Raw genomic sequence first — 13,850 nt, forward strand, 5'->3', positions numbered from 1 at the left:
TTGTTTCTACTTGTATTATCAAAAGGAAGGGTTTTCTTTACGAAGGGTATAGATTTCTTGCAGATTAAGACCTGTCTTTCCATCTAATGTTTCCACAAACAGAGCCAATGAACTCCAGAGAACTAAGCATTTGTTTCAGGGATGCTTTATGCTTCTAACACTACAATATTTACTGGTGTGTTGACACTTCTAGCAAACAAGATAAATAAAAAAATAAAGTAGTTTCTGTTCTACATACCAGTCCCTGGTATCTGAAGGAATCATAAACGCTCCTGATGAAAAGCCAGAATGGCCAAAGATATTCAAATCTGAATTCCAACACAAAATCAGCCAGCAGGACAAGGGCCCAGACTACCAGGAATTTCAGGTACAAAAAAGTACTGAAGAGAAAGAGGAAAGAAAAGCAATATATTAATTTAATATACACAGAATATATACAACTATTTCATAGGCATAAGAACATAAGAACATAAGAGAAGCCATGTTGGATCAGGCCAACGGCCCATCAAGTCTAACACTCTGTGTCACACAGTGGCAAAAAATGTTATATACACACATACACTGTGGCTAATAGCCACTGATGGACCTCTGCTCCATATTTTTATCTAAACCCCTCTTGAAGGTGGCTATACTTGTGGCCGCCACCACCTCCTGTGGCAGTGAATTCCACATGTTAATCACCCTTTGGGTGAAGAAGTACTTCCTTTTATCCGTTTTAACCTGTCTGCTCAATTATCAATGGAATTTCACCATGCTTGACATGTAGTGGTTAAGTGTGTGTCTCTTATCTGGGAGAACCTGGTTTGATTCCCCACTCCTCCACTGGCACCTACTGGAATGGCCTTGGGTGAGCCATAGCTCTGGTAGAGGTTGTCCTTGAAAGGGCAGCTGCTGTGAGAGCCCTCTCCAGCCCCATCCACCTCACAGAGTGTCTGTTGTAGGCATATTCAAACCATGGATCAACCTAAGTCACCTGGCTATTTGAGACACTTCCTGAAATGTCCAGTAAAAGTACCTGGAACCTTCTTCACACAAAGCATGTGCTCTACTGCTGAGCTCTCACCTTTTTGCGAACACAAAAGCAGCCAAACGCCACACTTTTTTTCTTGTTCACAATATATGGGGATAATCCTATTCCATAAAGACGGATTCATATTGAAAATGACATTGCATAAGAACTTAAGTGTGCTGACTTAAAGTTACACGAAGGTTTACACATGTTGTTACTCTCCTACAACAACAACAACAACAAATTTTATTTGTATCCCGCCCTCCCCGCCGGAGCAGGCTCAGGGCGGCTAACAACATAGTTCAGGGTTGAATTATACAAATGGATAAAATTACATTAAACATTATAAGCATTCAATCAAAATCTGGCCAAGTTTTAAAATTAAATTAATTAATTTTTAAAAGTGCTAATGCTATGTTTACTTTTTCTGATGGCGGTTTCCTTCGCAATTTCCATTTTCATCAGCGAAAGCCAGTCTGAAGAGGAAGGTCTTGCAGGCCCTGCGGAACTGTTCTAGGTCCCGCAGGGCCCCCATTTCCTCTGGAAGTTGGTTCCATAGGCTCGGGGCTATAGAGGAGAAGGCCCGGTTACGGGTGCTTTGCAGCTTCACCTTTCTCGGTCCGGGGATAGTCAGCAAGTTTTTCCCGGCTGACCTCACTGCTCTCTGGGGTTCATATGAGGAGAGACGGTCCCTAAGGTAGACAGGTCCTCGACCATATAGGGCTCCTGCATATATAAAGTGTATATCTATGCAACTGCCAGACCAAGACTTCTGCAGCCTTTCCAATATGTTTATGCCATTGCTTTTCTCTAGAGAAATGAAGTTCCTCTACCAGCTCTTTCTTCATGTAATAAGAACATGTATTGCTATACAATTACAGATTTTGATTTACAGTCCTCTTGTCTCTGTTTGCAAGTCTCACGTAATGCATAATTTGCACAAGCAAAGACTGCAAAAGCTCAGTGATTTTCATCGCTACACAATCATGATGAGAAATACACAAGAAGGCTATGATAGTGGCTTATGTGTTAATGTTGAATCTGTATTCAGTCATTTAGAAAATACAAAACTTTGTCCTAAGAAAGCTCAGAGAACCAAGCTCAACGACATTCTGTACTAGTGAGGAAAAGTATACATTTGCTTAATTTTATTAAAATCCAGTAAGAATTCCTTCTCAGTTGAAACAAATTTCTTCAGAAAGAAGTCAAATGACAGCAAGTGATTTGTTCCTAGTAAAAGCTACACTTAGTCTGCTTGTGAGACCAGCTCATACAATATCAAGTGTAGTCATTGAGTATGCTTTTCATTAGCAAATTTTTATTACAGTAAACTCATAGTCCTTTCATGGACTTCAAAAAGTGTCAGATATTTATGAGAAGAATTATTTGAAACAGTTCTCTCTGATATTTTAAAATTAAACAGCTCAAACATCTGCAGACATCAACCATCCAGTGTGACAACCCTACTAATGCCAGCTACACATCTGCTCTGAGACCAGCTCAGAGGATCCCCCTTTTTTACCATGTTCTTCACTCATCATTCTTGCAGAAAGAATCTATCTTGTTTCCAAGTGAGTGTTGTTTTATTTTTATGTTTCCCTCTCTTACACAGTCTCTCCCAAGTCTGTTAGGTGATTAATTTTGTACTGTGAGTGCTTTAAGAGATATAGATCGAAATCAACAATAAACTATTAGTTATTCTGATGGCCGTCAAGACACGGGGCAGATGGATATATATCCAAATAACACATTTGCAGTCAATCACAGTGTCCTAAGTGGTAAGAAAGTATATAGGAAGATACCTTTGTACTGTTTGTGAAGTAAGTACATAAGCACAGTCTGTAAAAGATGATAGCAGACCCACAGGTGTAGATTGTTTCATGCAATCCATGTCAAAATCTCAATGAATGGATGGATCAATTTATGACAGTGAGGTCTATTATTTCTCCATGCCTTTCCAATAAGTCAGAATTCAAAGAAACATTTGAGGTGTAAATCCACAAGTAAGCTTATTAATGCAATCAGTGCAAAATATTAAGGACTGTGAAAACTTTTTGTCTTAAATTTCTCTAAATGCTACTGGTACTTCTTTTTTTAAATGGTCATATGATAATTAAAAGCAGGCTGTATTGGATACAAAAACATTACTCATAAATCTGAGCAACCCTCCAGTAGTATTTCAGTGCCAATACACGAGAAGGTACTTTCCCCCTTCAACAAGACACCATACTCATTCATTAGTTGCTGTGAGTTTCTGGAAATTATTTTAGTGAAACAGTACACACATTACACAACGCAGGTTGTTAAAGCGACAAAATAAAATCAAGAGAGCTTTCTGAGCAGTTATCAGATGCCTAACAATGAAGTAAGAGCCTTCCTGACCTCAAACACTGACAACCCCTCACACAGAGAGCATGTGAAACACTACCTTGCTTTTCAATAGCTCTCTCCCTTTCCAGTACAAAGCTTAAAAAAGCCATTCATTGTAGGACCTCAAAAATGTAATGTTGACACACACAAATGGAAATAACTTTATTTGTACAGTTCAGGCAGCTTATACAATCATGTAATGAGATTGTCTTCCACAACAGAAGCCTCATTTTTGGGCCTGAGATTCCACTTGCATACCTGGATGGAATGTCTCTATTCATTCAAATATTTTTAAAAGTTATATGTTGCACTCGTGGCATGGAAGCTCTGAGGTGACTTTTGACACAATAATCCAAAAGAGTCAGCAAACAAATATCATAAAATAAGGGCTGAGAGCGTTAACATTTATAATTTCAACCACATAACAAAAAAGATCGGCAGCAGTAAGATCAGTGGTAAGACAACAGAACAATAACATCAGCATCAACAACCTAAAAAGCATCAACAACAAAATCAAAATAAAGCCACGTGGCATCTAAAACTCAATCATTGTTACAGTCGTAGGAAGGCAGTTCCATACTTGAGGCTCTACAACAGAAAAGTCCCAGGTCTGCTAGCAACTCAGATTACTTCTCTGAAGTTTGCAAGCACCTGCATCTTGGGAGCAGGCTGTTTCTTAACTTCTAAAGCCCTAAGTGTCTGGGACCAAGGTCAGAAACAGCCTCTTAGTTGTGCCCAGAAACAAAGTGGTAGCCAGTACAGCTCTTTCATTAGTTGGTAAGATGCACAGATAGCTCGTGCCAGCTAGCAATCTCAATGCTGCATTTTGAACTAGCTGAGGTTTCCAAAGTCTTCGAATAGTTGTTGCCATAGGTGATAAAGTAATTGGAAAGTAGGGAGTCGAAAGTCTTACAAGTGGAGAAAACTCTGACCAATTCCCAGTCTCTTGACCATGGTTGTAAGATTGGAAATATGCTACAAACACACACTATCCCACCACCACCCTGTACAGACTGCTTCCCTCCTTCCATAGCTTGCATGGGGCTTGACGTAAATTTCAAAATCTGGCTAAGATGACAATTCTGGTTAAAAAGGTAAAGGTAGTCCCCTGCGCAAACACCAGTCGTTTCCGACTTTGAGGTGACGTCGCAACACGATGTTTTCACAGCAGACTTTTTATGGGGTGGTTTGCCATTGCCTTCCCAATCATCTACACTCCCCCCACCCCCCAGCAAGCTGAGTACTCATTTTACCGACCTCGGAAGGATGGAAGGCTGAGTCAGCCTTGAGCTGGCTATCTGAAACCAGCTTCCGTTGGGATCAAACTCAGGTTGTGAGCAGAAAACTTTGACTGCAGTACTGCAGCTTTACCGCTCTGTGTCATGGATGAAAATGTAACATTACCACTGATGAAAATGTTACATTAAACAAACTAACATAGGGCTGGGGGAATCTGTCCAAGAGAAGGGGAGGAAGGGGGAACAAAATATACAGTTCTATGGTTTGATTTCATTATCATACCTATAGTGAGTGCCTAGGAGGTATGCCTGGGATTTTGCATAACATGATCATAGAAACTTATCATAAAACCTACCAAATCAGATTTACATGTCCTTTCCCTTATTGCAGGTAGATGTTTCTGTTACCCAAATCTGTCATATTAATCTGAACACCTGCCCCACAAGCCAATTGTTACAGTAGGAAAGGGGGAATGGTGTCTTTCCTTGCTGGGAATCTCCCTTAGATTAAGGGTTCCCTGAAACATACACTGGTCACCCACCACCACTCAAGATAGGCTTGCCAATCCCCAGGTCCCAGCGGGGTTTCTTCCACTTTCCCAAGCTCCTTCCCGCCCCCAGTCAGCTGGCCGGGGGGGGGGGGGAAGCCCCGCCCCCAGAGGACCATGTGCCTTTCCACCTCCGAAGGCTTCAGTGTCCGATTGAAAGGCTTCCTCTTGGGATGGTGTGTCTGTGTTACTTTGAAGAAGTTGGCAGCAACTCGTGAGTAGAGAGGCCAATCCCTTGCTATGTGGAGATCGATTCTCATAGGGTATAATGGGGAATTGATCTGGAGGTTTCGGGGACTCTGGGGGAGCTGTTTTAAGAGGTAGAGGCACCAAATTTTCAGTATAGTATTTAGTGCCTCTCCCCAAAGTACCCCCCAAGTTTCAAAACGATTGGACCAAGGGGTCCAATTCTATGAGCCCCAAAAGAAGGTGTCCCTATCCTTCATTATTTCCTATGGAAGGAAGACATTTAAATAGGTGTGCTGTCCCTTTAACTGTGATGGCCAGAACTCCCTTGGAGTTCAATTATGCTTGTCATACCCTTGTTCCTGGCTCCGCCCCCAATGTCTCCTGGCTCCACCCTCAAAGTCTCCTGGCTCCACCCCCAAAGTCCCCAGATATTTCTTGAATTAAGAACATAAGAACATAAGAGAAGCCATGTTGGATCAGGCCAACGGCCCATCAAGTCCAACACTCTGTGTCACACAGTGGCAAAAAATGTTATATACACACATACACTGTGGCTAATAGCCACTGATGGACCTGTGCTCCATACACTGTGGCTAATAGCCACTGATGGACCTGTGCTCCATATTTTTATCTAAACCCCTCTTGAAGGTGGCTATACTTGTGGCCGCCACCACCTCCTGTGGCAGTGAATTCCACATGTTAATCACCCTTTGGGTGAAGAAGTACTTCCTTTTATCCGTCTTAACCTGTCTGCTCAGCAATTTCATCGAATGCCCACGAGTTCTTGTATTGTGAGAAAGGGAGAAAAGTACTTCTTTCTCTACTTTCTCCATTCCATGCATTATCTTGTAAACCTCTATCATGTCACCCCGCAGTCGACGTTTCTCCAAGCTAAAGAGTCCCAAGCGTTTCAACCTTTCTTCATTGGACTTGGCAACCCTAACTCAGGATCGTCTGAGAACATCTAGACTGATCCAGTGAGAAGGCACCCTTCCAATGCAGTATAACTAACCTGGCAGCACCCATGCAGTTTAGCACATGGGGAAGAGATTAAGATAAATACCCCACAGAAATAAGTTGTACTAAGTGGAAACTCCCACCCCCAAGTCTGGGAGGTGGGAAAGAGGCAAAAAATACAAAACAGGGAAAGGAACAAAGCAATGATAGCATGGAGAGGTTCAAAAGCAATACCATCAAACTAGCAAAGCTGAACAGATTCCTCAAAGCATGTTCAGAGTTCCTTGCAGCAACAAGAAGCTGAAGGGGTTGTTAACTTCTACACAACCTCCTGTGGACTGTGAAGGTACTGTGATCAGCAGCACTTTATGCTGCATGGCATTGACTAAACTTTCAGGCTTTTATGACAATAGCAATTCTCTAAGGATAAGATTTCTTCATTCTCTTCTTCCTTTTTTGCACTTTTCCACTGCACCTTCATTACCTACATTAACTTTTTAGCACTTTCATTCATGCATTCTCATCCTCCTCTGCTTTCTCTCTCTTCTAATGCTTTCAAGCTCCTTCTTTTTCTTGAGTCCTATGAAATAAACAAAATTGCTACTTTTCAGCACAACCATGCAGAGCCTCAGTAAGTATAGCAATATCAAGGCAACATCAAGGCATAACTTCAAATTCAACTTCAAAGCTTCTGCGGAACAGAAATAAGATTGTCTTGTGTACATTCTACATTTTTCTTGTATACAGTTGATCATCCCCATTGCATCTGCAATCCCATCTGCAGTTACCACACAAGATAAGAGTTGTGTTCTTAAAAAAAAAAAAAACCCTGAAAGAGAGCTGGTTCTGTTATAATGCCAAACAATGATTAGGCAAGATGAACAAAAGTCCTGTGATAGTATGCTCCTTCCTTCCTCCTCCTCCTCGGTGCTGTGATTACATTAGGTACTGTAGGGAGAGCTGGTGCAACAAAACTCTTGTTCCTCTGATAATAGAACTAGAGCTTGAGAACACCCAATGAACGTGATTAACAATAGGTTCAAAACAGGCTTAAGAGAAATCTACATCAGATGTTTGCAGCTGTAAGATAGTACAACGGCTGGTGGCTCAGATTTTTTAAAAAGATTACCCAATTCATAGAGGGTTGACTGTCTCTGTCACCTTTGACAGCTTACAGTGGCACCTATCTTCAGTATACCTGTGAGCATCACCCTTATGCCAAAGGGTTCTGCCTAGCAGATTCTTTCACTAGACAGATCCATCAAGACAATTCATATGGAAGTGAATTTTTCTATACTTGTTAATAAGGGAAGTTTCAGACTACTTACATGGTGAGTGTTCTCTGCAATGACTTTTGAGAAAGCAGATGTCAAAATAAAATGACCATGTGGATACTGTCAAGCATAGGTATTTCCAATAATCAAGCAGTTGTTGGATACAAAGTCTTGGTTTATTGATAATCCATTGTTGCTCAAGGTGTAGCACCTTGAGAGTGATACAGAGTTGCTCAAAGCATGGTGTTTTAAGGATTACATCAAAGAGTATAGGAAAGATAGCTTCAAGACATAACAAGCATGTGTGAATTGTTACAGCTATGCAAAGATACTATCTTGCGGTTGAAACTTCCCTCGGTTTCATACATTCTTGTCCCTGTTGATAACCAATGAATGGGAACTGTTCGGGGGAGGCACCTCCTTTCTCTCTATCATCAAAGTTACAGCATTTCTACATTTGCTACCCAGAGGTGGGAAAGAGGAAAGGAAGGTGGGAAAGTAAGAGGGGGGGAGTTTAAGCTTTGATATGCAGCTATGAGAAAGGACAGTTGTCAAGACTAAAGAGGAAGAAATCAGAATTCAATAATGCACAGAAATAGCATGCTTGATATACTTCCCCCCTTAAGATTTTTTCCGGGGTTTATTTGAGTTCATTTGATAGAATCTTTATTAATCTGGCAGCCCTTACATTTGAAGCCTCCACCCACGCATTGTGACTAGGTGGAAAGTGTTTCCATCTAATTAAAAAATACAGCACCCCTCTTTTAAATTTTGCATTCAGAATTTCCTGTAATTCATGGTGACTCTGATTCCCAACTTGGATAGGTTGTGGAGCTGGTAGTCGAGGGTGCCAAGACGTAGCTCCAGGATCTCAGCGTAATAGGCTGCAATGAAAGACAGGGTGAATTATACTAAACATTTTTGGTAGATGGATACGTAGCTCGAAATGTCTTTTTTCATATGCGGCCACCAAAATTGTTGATTGACCAAGGGTAATGTTTTCTCATAACCAAAGTGCCATGAAATTTTACTATTATGGCAAGATTGCAGCACTTCTTTCCGGAGGCTTTCCAGTACATAGAGTTTCCGTTCACGGTACCAGAATCTCCCTTCTCCCTTGATAACTCCTTCTAGTTTGGTATCCCCCTCTTTCTCTACTTCCATGATCAGTCGTTCTCCTCCCCAATTTTCTTCTATGTTACCTTTTTTTGTTTTGGATCTAGTAATGACTGCCCCGACTAAGTGGTTGGGTGATATAATAGAGTCAACAACTTCCTCTCTTTGACTATTGTGTTGAGGAAGTCGGGATAGTGCATCAGCCACTAAATTTTTTGATCCAGGGATGTGCCTTAAAGTAAAATCGAACTTGGCAAAAAATCCTGCCCACTGGATTTGCTTTTCAGTTAGTTTCTGACGCCTCGTAAGGGCCTCTAAGTTCTTGTGATCTGTCCAAATTTCAAACGGGACTCGGGCTCCCTCTAGCCAAGACCTCCAGGTTGTTAACGCAAAAGTCACTGCAAATGCCTCTTTGTCCCACACGAACCAATTCCGTTGTTCTTGGGAAATTTTTTTAGAGATGTATGCACAGGGTCGTAGCCTCTCCTCATCGTCAGCCTGCATTAATATTGCTCCCACTGCGACATCGGAGGCGTCACATTGGACTACGAAAGGTCGCAATTCATCTGGGTGACTAAGAATAGGTTCACTTGTGAACAACCTTTTCAGTTTATTAAACGCCTCCTGGCACTTGGCTGTCCATACTAGTTTAGCGCTCGGTCTTTTTGCTTCCGGACCCTTTCCTTTTGTTTTAAGAAGGTCCGTCAGCAGCAACATAGTGTGTGCAAAACCCTGGATGAAATTACGGTAAAAATTCGCAAATCCGAGGAAAGATTGGAGCTGTCTACGTGTCCTCGGGGGGTTCCCAATCTAATACTGCTTGTATCTTTGCAGGGTCCATTGCTAGTCCCTTCCCAGACACTCTGTATCCCAAATAGTCCAGTTCTGTCTTGTGGAACTCGCACTTAGACAATTTAGCGTATAATTTATGTTCGTACAGAGTGCAGAGCACTTCCCGCACTAACTTCATATGAGACTTTAAATCCTTGGAATCCAGGTACATCATGATCCCTTTATATAAATACTCCCTTAGTACTTCATTGATGAAATTCATGAAAACTCTGGACGCCCCTTGTAATCCAAACAGCATGATTAGGTACTCAAACTGACCCATGGGAGTATTGAAAGCAGTTTTCCACTCGTCCCCTTCTTTTATGCACACTCTAGAGTAAGCATCCCTTAAGTCCAATTTTGTGAAGATTTTCCCTTCCGATAACGTACTCAAAAGGTCCTTAATCAATAGAATGGGATAGGCATTCGAGGTGGAAATCCCATTGATCCCTCGAAAATCTGTGTAAAGTCTAAGCCCCCCTGTCCTTCTTTTTTCTAAACAGTACTGGGGTGGCATGTGGGGCTGTTGCTGGTCTGATAAATCCTCTCTTTAGGTTTTTGTCTAAGAATTTCCACAGTTCAGCCTTCTCTGCCCACCCCATGGAGTATAGCTTTGCTTTGGGTAGTTCTTGCCCTGGGATAAGTTATATGGCACAGTCGGTGTTCCGATGGGGAGGGGAAGTTCATTCGCTTCCTCTTCGTTAAATACCCCTCTTAAATACTTATATTCCTTGGGGATGGAGCGTACTTTTACTGTTAGGCATAGTCTTTCATTCCTAGGGAGAGGTCCATAACCGAAGCCTTATCCCATTGGTGACTATCACACTTGGGGAGTTCACTGTTATCTGGAGCTCTCTCCACCATTCGGTCAGAAAGTTACCAGTTCAGTTAAATCCCACCTGGATCACTCTCAAAATGTCAAGAATAGGTATTTTCAACAATCAAGCAGTTGTTGGATACAAAGTCTTGGTTTATTGATAATCCATTGTTGCTCAAGGCGCAGCATCTTGAGTGATACAGAATTGCTCAAAGCATGGTGTTTTAAGGATTACATCAAAGAGTATAGGAAAGATAGCTTCAAGATATAACAAGCATGTGTGAATTGTTACAGCTATGCAAAGATACTATCTTGCGGTTGAAACTTCCCTCGGTCTCATACATTCTTGTCCCTGTTGATAACCAATGAATGAGAACTGTTCGGGGGAGGCGCCTCCTTTCTCTCTATCATCAAAGTTACAGCATTCCTACATTTGCTACCCAGAGGTGGGAAAGAGGAAAGGGAGGTGGGAAAGTAAGAGGAGGGAGTTTAAGCTTTGATATGCAGCTATGAGAAAGGACAATTGTCAAGACTAAAGAGGAAGAAATCAGAATTCAATAATGCACAGAAATAGCATGCTTGACAGATACACTTAGAAAGACAGCGAAACGTTACACCTAGCAACTGTCTATGGGCATTTCCACACACACCGAATAAAACACTTTCAATGTACTTCACAACTGGCTTTTACTGTCTGAATTGGCAAAATCCACTTGCAAACTATCACTAAAATGCATTACAATGACAGATGAGTTGCTAGATGCTGAAAGAGGTCTAGTCCCATTAATTGTAAGATTGTTTACTGGCAGCATAGATAGTTGAGACAGTGCTAGGTTAATGGTGTCTACGTAGACAGTGTTGTAGAAATCAAAGAGACAAACACTTTAGACAGGAAAAGCCTACTGCAGGTACTGAACACCGTGAACAAGAAATTTTACAAAGCATCAGAACCAACAGAATAATGATTAGCTTGCTAGGGCAAGATGTTCTGCTGAAGACAAATGTGAACCTAGCATACCTGGGAGCAGAAAGCGGGGGGGGGGGGGGGGATTAGCTGTTCAGTTTTATTGTTGGTTTATTATGTTTTAACATAAACTGTAAGCTGTCTTGAATATTATTGTAATGAAGAGAAAACTGACTTAAATAAATAAATATTTGTTAAGTATGCCTCTTCAGCAGGGTATAGTTCAGGGGTGGCCAAACTCGTTTAATATAAAAGTCACACAGACTAAACGTCAGATGCTTGAGAGCCGCAAGACATGAACAAATATTACACGCCTTTATTAAAACTCTTAATACTTCCTTTGCACAGAAAAGTAAAATACATATGTATGCACTTTATAACACGACCATGCAAGAAGGAGACTTTTTTAAAAAAGAAAAGCTGGGAATAACGGTTCCCATATGACCAGCATAGTGAAAGGTTAGGGAATTATTTTTTGGCACCAGTGGGAGAAGGAAACACACATGTACCATATAAATCACTGAACACCGTTTGCATCATTATGCATCTCTCTTTGCCTTGACGCTGAGGTTAATAGATATAGCTCCTACAAGAGCTATGAAACTAAGGGGGAACCTTGCTCTGCCCTCTTTAATTCTGTACCTCCTTCCAGTGGCTCCCTCAGCTCTTGTGCTCCTTTTCTACGCTAGGTCTTCACACAATGTCTATGGTGGAGAAAACCTTGCCAGCCTGCCTGTCTCCCTCTCCTTTGTTTGGCCACCCCTGTTATAATCTAAGAGTACATTATGCAGAAGCTTAGCAGGTCTGAATCTGGTCAGTGTGTGGGTGGGAATGCTGTGTGTGCAACCATTCCCACCACACTTTTAACTCCTTTCTGTGTCGCTATAGAGAGGCCAAAAAAAAAAAAAATCAAGTAATGTGTTTCCATCACTTTAAGCTTTTTGGAATAAGTTAAAGAGGTTTTGTTCAGGAAGGCCCTTGAGAGTATTTCATGATACAATTAGTTTATTTTAGAGAATTTCTATACTACCTCTCTAGTGGATTTTTTAAATCTCCCAAACTGTATGACTGGCATTTATGGTTGTCCTGATTTAACAATAGGCTGTTTTATTAAAAAATTCAAAAAAAAAAAGTTAATAATAACGTTATCATGAACCACTGCTCTCCCTCCCCCAATTCTCAAGACTACTGTCTTAATACACAAGGCATTCAAAATATAAAAATCTCAATACAGAATGCACAAAGATGGTTTCATACTATCAGAAAACGGAGGAATGGGAAACCACAACAAAAACACAAAAATACTTACTGGAACAATCAGAATATAAAACCAAAACAACCAGCTCTGTTCCCATAAGGAAAGCCTTGTGATAGATTTCTGCCCTACAGCAACAACATACAAAGACTTAGTTTGTGCTTGTTCCTGTTCCTTTTTAAAGCTACGAATTCTATTTCCCTCAGCCCCATCCCCAATTTTATATATTGGAACTTGAGTTTTTTGCACTGCTACAAGATTATTTCTCTTCTTTCCTCCAAATATCAGAACTGTCTTGTTACTCACAGAGTATTTCCTACTTTTTAACATAACTGCTTTTTCCAGTAAATTTTCAAGACCTTTTTCAGCACATCTGAATATTGGGAGTTTAGCTCTACCTCTATAGTCCCTTTCTCACTAGCAAGCAAAAAGACATCTCAGAACCATTCATCTATGTTTAGCTTATGAACTGCACCACAGAAAGAAGCACAGATGGAGACATACAAACCGTACACTGGTTGGCTGCTATGTGGATAATTAAAATGACACAACAGGGTCGCCCAAAGAAAAGGCACAGGTAATCTATCTACTCAGGGGATCCTCAAATATCCAGGAAAAATGCGTATTTTTAAATTGACCAAACAAGGAAAATGACAAAACCACAAAAAAGCTCAAGGAAAACTAAAAATACTCTAAGTGAAAATACTCTAACAGGCAAAAGGAAGAGAGAAGAAGAGGGAGTTTATGAGATCATGGGGAGGGGGGGGAGGGGATTTCAAAGTGGTCTCTCCCCTTTCTCATATGCCCCAACCTTGTAGCATCTATTACCAAAATATCAACTCAGAATCTCCAACTTATCCCATCCAAGCTTATATGACAAGTTATAGTTATGAAGTATGAATGAGTAAGCTATATGCATACTGTTTTTAGTTAATTGAGAAATGGAAACAGGCAAAGGCAGAAAGCAAAAATGCTGGAAAGTGCCTATAGGTATAGATTTTTTTAAAAAAATGAGTTAATTACCAATAAGACAAAACCTATTTTACCTTAAGGAAAGGCAACCTGAGGAACATGTAGAGTAGAACTACCCTTATATTACAGGGAAGTGCATGCAATAAGAATGAATACACCAACTGCATTCCTTGACCTAAGGCTCCTTTGGCAGTATATAGCTCTCCTCCTACACTCTAATTTAGGCTAAGTTATAGGTTACATATAATTTATCCAACAGGGCAATCTAATCAGTACAGAGGATGCTTCTTAAAAATTCTAGGGTTGGGCA

General features: G+C 40.9%; 1 protein-coding gene across 1 annotated transcript in view; it reads right to left on the reverse strand.

The window, feature by feature from the left end:
- MACO1 (macoilin 1) overlaps positions 1-13,850 on the reverse strand; it is a 120,812-nt gene that overhangs the window by 78,517 nt on the left and 28,445 nt on the right. Inside the window, exon 2 of the mRNA XM_060257913.1 lies at positions 239-380. Within this exon, the coding sequence (XP_060113896.1) occupies positions 239-380 (142 nt within the window). The remainder of the gene's footprint in view (positions 1-238; positions 381-13,850) is intronic.

This window comes from Heteronotia binoei, chromosome 17 (genome assembly GCF_032191835.1).
Source record: "Heteronotia binoei isolate CCM8104 ecotype False Entrance Well chromosome 17, APGP_CSIRO_Hbin_v1, whole genome shotgun sequence".
Classification (NCBI taxonomy): Eukaryota; Metazoa; Chordata; class Lepidosauria; order Squamata; family Gekkonidae; genus Heteronotia; species Heteronotia binoei.